The following is a 9,018-nucleotide window of genomic DNA, read 5'->3' as shown; positions in this document are numbered from 1 at the left end:
GTGTCTTTCATAGAATATGACATTTCTTTCTTTCTTTCTTTCCTTTTTTATCCTCACTGAGGATATGTTTCCATTGATTTTTAGAGAATGTGGAAGAGAAAGGGAAAGACAGAGCGACACATCAGAGTGAGAGGAACACTTTGATTGGTTGCCTCCTGCATGAGCCCTGACTTGGGCCCAGGCCAGGGAGGAGCCTGCAACCTAGGTACATGCCCTTGGTCAGAATTGAACCCAGACCCAGCAGTGGGCAGACCGAGGCATTATCCACTGAGCAAAACCAGCTAGGACAGGATATGACATTTCTTAACCCTCCAGCAGCAGACCTTCCTTTTTTTCTACAGGAGTGTGGTAAAAAACCCTAGATCACCTATTTGGATTCTTATTACCCAAGTTACTAAGAATATTACCAGTGGCATACAGGGAGCTAAGCCAATGAGCAGTCAGAAAAGGTGTTTCCTCTGTAGTTCACACCAATTGCCGGCTTGGCCCCTGCCCAGGCTAACGCCTCTTGCCGAGTCATTAGCTCTGGGCAGGGGACCTCCAGCTCCTTCAATCATTGGCTCAGCCCCTGCTCCCCATGATTGCTGGCTCTGCCCCTTCTTCTCACCATCGCCAGCTCCCTCCCTGCTCCCCGCAATCACTGGCTCTGCCCCCTGCACAGGCCTAATGCCTCTGACCGAGGCATCAGGCCTGGGCAGGGAACCTCTCACCTCTGATTGCCGGATCTGATAGCCGATAGTGCTGGGTGCCTACATATGCAAATTAACTGCCATCTTTGTTGGTGGTTAATTTGCATATCATGCTGATTAGCCAATTGGAGGCATAGCGAAGGTACACAGTCAATTGCCCTGTTTGTCTATTATTAGATAGGACTAGAGGCCTGGTACACAAAATTTGTGCACTCAGGGAAAGGGGTTCCCTAGCCTGGCCTGTTCCCTCTGATAGTGCAGGTGCCCCGCAATTGATTTCCCCAAAGAGGTAGGGCCCTCCCAATCATCAGGAGCTCCTTCATGGATTGTCCCAAAGAGGTAGGGTGGAACAGGTAGACCAGCCTCCGCGACTCTGCACACATACATCCCCACAACCTGTGCATGCCCGCTGTGCACGCAGCCTCCTGGTGATGGATTATGACAGCATGAGGGCATCATGGTGTGATGGCGTGAGGGTGTGATGACCATTTGCATATTAGCTCTTTATTATATAGGACTAGAGGCCCGGTGCACAAAAATTTGTGCACTCGGGGAGGGGGTGGTCCCCCAGCCTGGCCTGTGCCCTCTCACAGTCTGGGACCCCTCGGGAGATAACGACCTGCTGGCTTAGGCCTGCTCCCGGGTGGCAGAGGGCAGGCCCAATCCCTAAGTGCAGCCCCTGGTCAGGCTCAGAGCAGGGCTGATTGGGGAGTTGGGGTGCCGCCCCGTCATGCACAGAGCAGGGCGGATCGGGAGGTTGCAATGCCACCCTCAGTCACGCTCAGGGTAGAATGATTGGGGGGTTGGGGCACCGCCCCCTGTTACACTCAAGGCAGGGTCAATGGGGAGGTTGCGGCGCCACCCCCTGTCACGCACAGAGCAGGGCCGATCAGGGGGTTGGGGCGCTGCTCCCTGTCACTCACAGAGCAGGGCCGATCAGGGGGTTGGGGTGCTGCCCCCTGTCACTAACAGAGCAGGGTCCATCAGGGGAGTTGAGGAGCTCCCCCCTGTCACTCACAGAGTAGGGTGGTTAGGGGAGCTGGGGAACCGCCCCCTGTCACACACAGAGCAGGGCGGATCAAGGGGTTGGGGCGCTGCACCCTGTCACACTCAGGGCAGGGCCAATGGGGAGGTTATGGCTCTACCCTGTCACACACAGAGCAAGGCCCGTGGAGGGGGGTTGGGGCGCCGCCCTCTATCACCCACAGAGCAGGGCCGATCAGGGCGTTAGGGCACCGCCACTGTCACACTCAGGGCAGGGCCGATGGAGAGGTTATGGTTCTACCCTGTCACACACAGAGCAGGGCCCGTGGGGGCGGGGGGGTTGGTGCGCTGCACCCTGTCACACACAGAGCCACAGGGCAATCAGGGGATTGGGGAGCTCCCCCCTATCAGGCACAGAGCAGGGCTGATCAGGGGGTTTGGGCGCTGCCCCCTCTCACGCTGATCCCGGTGCCGGGAGGCATATTACCCTTTTACTATATAGAATAGAGGCCTGGTGCACGGGTGGGGGCCGGCTGGTTTGCCCTGAAGGGTGTCCTGGATCAGGGTGGGGGTCCCACTGGGGTGCCTGGCCAGGCTGGCTGAGGGGCTGAGGGCTGTTTTCCGGCTGGCAGTTGACTAAAAGCTCCCAACCGCTCCTTGTTTTCTTTCTTTTTTTTTTTTTATTCTGGGCCAGCTTTAGCTCTGAGGCCTCGCAGCTGAAAACATGGATACAATGTTGCGGTCCCAGGCTGACTGACAGCCGGTTTTGTTTAGCTTCTTATTTGCAACATAGTAATAGTTGCTTAGAGTTGCAGTTGAGAGTCTGGCAAGTGAGGCAGGGAACGTTGGAGTCTGCAGTTCCTGGAGGAAGCAAGCCTCCCTGCTCGCTTCAGTGCATGGCTGCCGGCCGCCATCTTGGCTGACAGTTAATTTGCATAAAGGATACTCTGATTAGCCAATGGGAAGGGTAGCGGTCATACGCCAATTACCATGTTTCTTTTTTATTAGAGTAGATGTGGACAGAGGTAACCTAATGTGCACAGCCTACAGCGAGGGTTGAACACACAGGGACAGGGAGGGATGGCGCTAAGGTTCTGCAGTCAACACTGGGGCCTCCAGGTCCAGGGTGGGAGGAACCAGCAGGGAGGAGCTGCTGGGGGGTCAGGAGTGAGGACTCAGCCAGAGCCCCAGGTGGCCCTCCTTGTGGAGTGAGAGCCCAGCAGGAAACCTCTTCAGGCTGCGGTAGGGGCTGGACAGAAGGTTCATTACTGCCTATGTCGCCATGATCACCTCAGCTCAGGAGTCCTGCAGACAGAGGACAGTGCTGTTCCCAGGCCCAGCCAGCAGGGGCGCTGCCCTCCCAGGCCTCCTGCTGTGGCTCCCAAGAGAGAAGAATTGATCTGAGGTCCCAGGAGCAAAAGCTGCTTTAGAGCTGCCTCTCACCAGGCAGGAGGAGACCCTGCAGTGTAAGCAGCAGCCAGAGCCACACCCAGGCTCCCCGATATCTGTCCCCTGGCTCGTCCCCTGCACCTTCTGTTCTAGGGAAACCAAATGCGTCCCTAAGAGAGGATTAGAGAGTATTACCTGTGGGCTGAAGTCCAGAGTGTCCTGGGAAGAGAAGGAAGATGCCACTTAAAGATATGAAGGTAAGTGTGACCCCAAACACAGGGTCCCCGCCCAGGCCACCTGAGCTTCTCTAGCAGCACCCCACCCGCTGACACCAGAGCAGGGACAAGAGCAGAAGCTGTGAGCAGTGGCCCCGAAGCCGTCACATCCAGTGTCATTAGTGACCACAGGGCCTGCTCCTCCATGTGCCCCCGGATCTGCACCCAAATCTCCATGGTGTTAACCCCTCTCTAACCCCACAGCCATGACTCCTCATGTCTCCACCCTAAGAACCGGGAGCTGGTTATTTCTGCATTTCCAGGGAACGTGAGACCGACAGGGAAAGAGAGGCTTCTACTGTGTTGCCATACCCAGAGCTCACCCAGCAAAGCCCCAGTTCTCCCCACCATCTCGGGGCCTTGGCTGCCAGCAGCTCCTTACCTTTCTGAGCCCTGAAGTAGATGAGCAGCCCCGCCCCGAGGAAGAGCAGCCCCAGCACGAAGCCCCCGGCTCCACTCAGCACCTTGCTCTGTGCGGATCCAGACTGGGCCCCTGAGAGAGAAGCCAGTTTCAGTGGGTTTTAGCCCAAACCAACTTCTCTAATGGAGACCCTGGGATTGAGAGCTTGGCGGAGGGAGGTGGAGAGGGGCAGGGAGGGGGCTGCCCTAGAAGAAGCAGAACAATAGCCATTTCCACAAAGGAGACTGAGGTCACACTGAGCAGGTACAAGGCCCAGGCACTGGCCTCAGGTCCCCTCACTCCCGACCCAAGGCCAGTGCTTCGGCCTCTGAGGGCTGCACAGCCCAGGACTCATGTCCTCCAGGACTTGGCCCGGGTGACAGAGCCGCAGACAGCAGAGCAGACAGGGCTCTCCCAGGACAGGAAGGTCCCCACACTGTGGAGGACGCGCCTCTTCCCAGATCACAGTGGGCAGCTCAGCGCAGGCAGAAGCACCCGCCCAGCCCACAGGGGATGGTGCCCAGGGCCAAGGGGCACCATGATGGGAGAGTGTGGGGAATTCAAAGCAGGGCAGGCATGGCGGCCTCCCAGGGCTATGGGTGTCCACAGAAGCGATCACAGGCCTACCCTGTGGCCTGTGCTAAAGGAAAGACATGAGCCACCGAAAACAGGGTGTAGAGAGAGGGGACCCTGACCCTCAGGGACAAGCAATATCCCCTGTGGGGGGAGGCGGGGGAGGTCAGAGGGCTTCTCACTCCATTCCGCGGTGACAGGGCTGCTGCTGCTGGGGTGCTGCACTTGGCAGGTGTAGACCTCCCCGCTCCGGGGAACTGTTTCCAGCATCACCAGGATCTGGAAGGTCCAGTCCCCGTTCCGGATCAGGCCCGTGGACACCACCCCGGCCTCCTCTTCCTGGCCGTTGCGCAGCCAGCGGACCACAATGTGGCCCGGATAGAAGCCGTTCACGGAGCAGACCAGGAGGTTGTGGTGCTGCAGGCGCAGGGTCTTTGCAGGATACACGGTCAGTGTGGGCTCAGCTGGGACAGAGAAGGCGGAGGGAGACGTGAGCAGGACAGGCAGGCCCCTTGGTTGCCCCTCTTTGGCCTTGTTTCCAGGCCCAGGCTCCAGGCCCCGGCTTCCCTCGCTCAAATCTGCCCTGTGGCCCCGCGGGAGGTAGTACCATGGGCCTTGAATCTCCATCTACATTACGGGCCGCTGGATTTGAGAGACACTGAGTAAATTGTGTGGGGTTTTTTTCCCCCATAATTTGAAACAGTTACTCATCATTGAATTGAAGTGTTTACAAATCTTTGCGAGGCACAGAGTGTGTGAGTTCCAGTGTGATTTCTGGAGCAGGGCTGCCTGGGTCACATCCAGGCTGTGCCTCTTACTGGCTGATCCTGGGAGATCCTCTCTGTTCAGCTCCTCACCTGCAAAGGGGGTGGTAATACTAACTCACCGCTTAAGGACATATGAGGACCAAAGGGCCTGAAACATGTACAACAGCGGCTGGAACGTAGCCGTCACTGTATGTCAGCTGTTCATCACATATGGAGAGAGAACATAAGGAAAGCAGAGGGAGAAACTGGGGAACAGCTTGGGGAGATGGGGACTCAGGGTGTGAAGTCCTGGGATTGTGACCACACCTGAGAACACAGAGATGGTTCCCCTGGAAGCAGGAAAGACGGGGGATTCCCTAGCTCCGGGGGCTGAGTCCTGAGGGAGAGGGAGGAGCAGGGCAGCAGTCATTCTTACACTTACAGTGACACTCACTGAGCAACCCGCTCCTTCTCAAAAGAAGCCGACCTGTTATTGGGATTCCTGTCATTTTATAATTGTCTCTCTTTTCAAGGTGACATTTGAGCTCAGGGCAGGGGCTGGGACTGATTAATACGTGTGCTTCCTGCTGAGACCAGGCCCAATAAATACAGATTTGGAAGAGGAGGAGGAACAGGAAGAGGAGAAGGAGGGGCAGGAGGAGGAGAAGTAGAAAATTGGGGGAAACATTTTTACTGTATCCCAAAAGGGTAGACTTAAGATTGATGGTAAATCATTGGTAGCAACTTTGGCGTGCATTTCATTACCTTAAAGATGTTTAAATTCTTAACATGGAAAGTGATAAAACAGAATGAAAACACAAGCCAGGAGCAAGTGAAAATGCTGAATCAAATGTTAGCAAAATTTCCATCTTGCTGCCTAGAGAACCCGGAAAATCACTGAGAAAAAGGCCCGGACCCCAGGGATGACGGACAATAGGCCATTCTTAGAGCAGGAACAGCCATTAGCCAACACGTACGTGAAAACTGTTCAAGAACCTTAGAAATCAAAGGATAAATTAAATTTTAAAAACATATTTTCAACTGAGTATTTGGCAATATTGAAAAAATATTTAACAAAATAGAATTTGAGGTAAACTGCCACAACTCTAAACAGTTAACATGTAATGACTTAAATGCTGTCAGCCTGTGTGGATGTAACATCAGTGTGTTAAGTAACACAATTACAATTAGACCCTGGCTCACCGTCACCCCCTCTGTAAACACAGGGCACTGAGGGGGGAACAAGACACTGAGACCTAAAGGAGCTCAGAGAGGCCAGAGGTGCCTGGAGGCCCCGCCCCTCACACCCAGCCTGACCCTCCGCCCAGGAAAAGGCTTGTGCACCCAGCACCCCTACTCCAGGGGCTCTGGGTCAGGGGGGTTTTGGCCAAGACAGACCGATTCCCTCCTCCCACCTCCCCCACCCTCCCTCCCCGCTGCTCCCCAAACCCTCCCCCGACTGGACAGGGCTGGGCACCCCCAGAAACGCCCTACACAGGGTCCCCACAGCCGCCCTCAGGCCTCTCAGGGGTGCTCCTCACAGCCCTGTGGGCACATACCTCCCCCCACACCGCCCACTCACTTTGCTGAGGCACCAGGAATCCCTCAGACACCCTGTAGTTGTGTCTGCACACCCAGACGGCCTCGGCCTGTTTCCGCTGCAGGAAGTCCTTCTGGCTGTTCCAGGCCTTCTCCTCGGGCCGTGACAGCTCGGTCAGTGCTCGGAACTCCCCCAGGTCGCTGTCGAAGCGCAGTGTCTCCTGTCCTTCATAGATGTGTCTCTCCAGGTACCGCACCCACTCTGTCCCGTTGGAGAAATGACACTCTTGTTTAACCTGATGCAGGAAATGCGCTGCGGGGACAGGAATGAACAACCCATCACGCTGGTGAGGGACGATGGCGAAGCCTCCCAACACAGGGAAACCAGGCCGTGGGGACACAGGACCCCGGCACCCCCACTGCCAGCACCCGGGTCCTCCTCCAAGTATGGTTGGGGTGGGTGTTCTGTACACGGTGGGCTGTACAAGGCATCCCACCAGTTGTGCAAGCATGGCTTTAAATGTTGCAGATGTCCCAGCGCTGGGAAGAGGGGGAAGGGGTGTTGAATCATCTGAAAAATCTGGGTTGAAAAGCCACTGTTGATTATACAGCAGCTGGGAATTACATAGGAAGTTCTACCAATATATCTGTGGAAAGACTTGGTCTATATGGAATTTATATATTTTAGGAATCTGGTCCCAGTGCACAGTAATTTCTTTAGCAAAATAAATTTGTTCAGGACCAAGATCTACCTGTTTCTCTGCCTTGTTACCCAGGCACCGAGTCATTTATCCTCCACATCGTCTTCTTTCGTAATCTCCAGGCCACTGGCCCACTGCTTGTCTACAGGAGCAGCTACAGCCACAACCATTCGATTCCCAGAGTCCTAACTAATTCACTTTCTAACCACCTCCTGCTCCCAGTAATACCAGGAGGCATCAGGTTACCAGCCTTGGCTGGATGTGGACTCTCATTTCTATAGGCAGGTCCCTCAGAAGGGGAGCAGCTGAGATGACCCCTCACAGAGACAGATTACAAACAGGAGCAGGTCCCAGCTTTAGATGGAGACCTTCACGTAGAAGTGATGGCAGAGGGGAGGGCACTCTGGTCAGACCAGGTCTTACTATTCACAAATTCTCTAGCACCTTCCTGACACCTGAGAACCTGAAAATAAACATGTGTGAGTTGCTGTTCACTGTAGCCTGTGTGGTCAGCACTATAAGGCCAGGCTCATGGGCCCACCTGAAAGGCCGCCAGGTAAAGCAAAAAAAGTTCACGATTCCCAGCACATGTGGATTTCAGATAAATAATTGTTGTTTCTCTAAAATTCAGCTTAAATCAGGCATCCTGTATTTCCTTTGGCAACACAAACCCACCTGCTGGCACAATATGAGACAGAGGAGGGCACTTAAACTTCTTAGTGTTTCTCACATGCTCACAGCATAGTGTGAGCCCAAATGGAACTTTTCAAGTTGTAAATGCAAAATGGATGTAAATTCCTCCTAAATATTGGAACTGGCAGCCCTTGCACCTGCTGCCCCGAACCCTGAGACACACGCTGGCCCATGGGAACATCAGAAACCTCAGCAGCAAGTCAGACCCAGCCAATCCCCTGTTCAGAGTGGGGGTGGAAGCCCAGGCTCTAGAATGAGGAACCTAAATTAGAACATGAGGTCTCCCACTGGGTCAGATTGTACACCCATGGGACTTGTTCTTTATCTCTAAAATAGATTTAATGATACTGTAGTTCTCACAGGATATTGTTAAGTGAGGAATTAAATAGTGATTCTTCCTATTGCTGATCATATAAGCAATCAATAAATAGCTTGCTAGTTTAACTCTTATAACCCCTAAAAATACAAGGTTATGAGATCTTTCTATTCTTTATCTTTTTAGAGAAAATAACGTCTTTATCACAATTTGGCAATTATCTTTAATCAATTTTATCACTAGATGTTATTTTGAACACAAGGACAGAAACATTGGTCTCTGCGTAATAACGGGATATACATGCACCTAATATGAAAGGACTATGCTGAGGTAGAAGAGAGGACTTTCTAGATACTGAGACTTAGACTATGTCACCTGGTCTATAATTAACCTTGTGACTCTGGGTAAGTAGCTTAAACTCTCTGAATCAGATTCCATGGGTGATTACATCTGTAATTGCTGCAGGTGAGACAGGATGGTTATGAGAGTCACACACTCAAATGTAGGCCTGGTGCATAATAACTGCCCAATGTGACGCTGCTCCATGCCGCAGGGACCAGATTTGTCTTGTCGATGACTCCACGATGCTAAATCTCTTCTCAGGTCCTCAGAACTAGCTTGACACCTTGCACCAAGATATCCTCTGTTTAAGAAAACTTAGGAAAGATAGATGAGAGATATCACAGTTTTGTGACAATGTCTGTTTAAATGTG

At 53.4% G+C, this 9,018-nt stretch overlaps 1 protein-coding gene across 1 annotated transcript in view; it reads right to left on the bottom strand.

Annotated features, from left to right (window-relative positions):
• Positions 1 to 2,947: 2,947 nt before the first annotated feature.
• LOC102424057 (DLA class II histocompatibility antigen, DR-1 beta chain-like) overlaps positions 2,948 to 9,018 on the bottom strand; it is a 34,701-nt gene continuing 28,630 nt past the window's right edge. Inside the window, exons 4-6 of the mRNA XM_023746572.1 lie at positions 3,720 to 3,830; positions 3,258 to 3,281; positions 2,948 to 2,978 (exon numbers count right to left, since the gene is read on the bottom strand). Coding sequence (XP_023602340.1) covers positions 2,965 to 2,978; positions 3,258 to 3,281; positions 3,720 to 3,830 — 149 coding nt within the window. The 3' untranslated portion in view covers positions 2,948 to 2,964. The remainder of the gene's footprint in view (positions 2,979 to 3,257; positions 3,282 to 3,719; positions 3,831 to 9,018) is intronic.

The sequence above is a fragment of the Myotis lucifugus genome, unplaced genomic scaffold (genome assembly GCF_000147115.1).
Source record: "Myotis lucifugus unplaced genomic scaffold, Myoluc2.0 scaffold_697, whole genome shotgun sequence".
Lineage (NCBI taxonomy): Eukaryota > Metazoa > Chordata > Mammalia > Chiroptera > Vespertilionidae > Myotis > Myotis lucifugus.
This window is presented reverse-complemented; position numbering and strand designations above follow the sequence as displayed.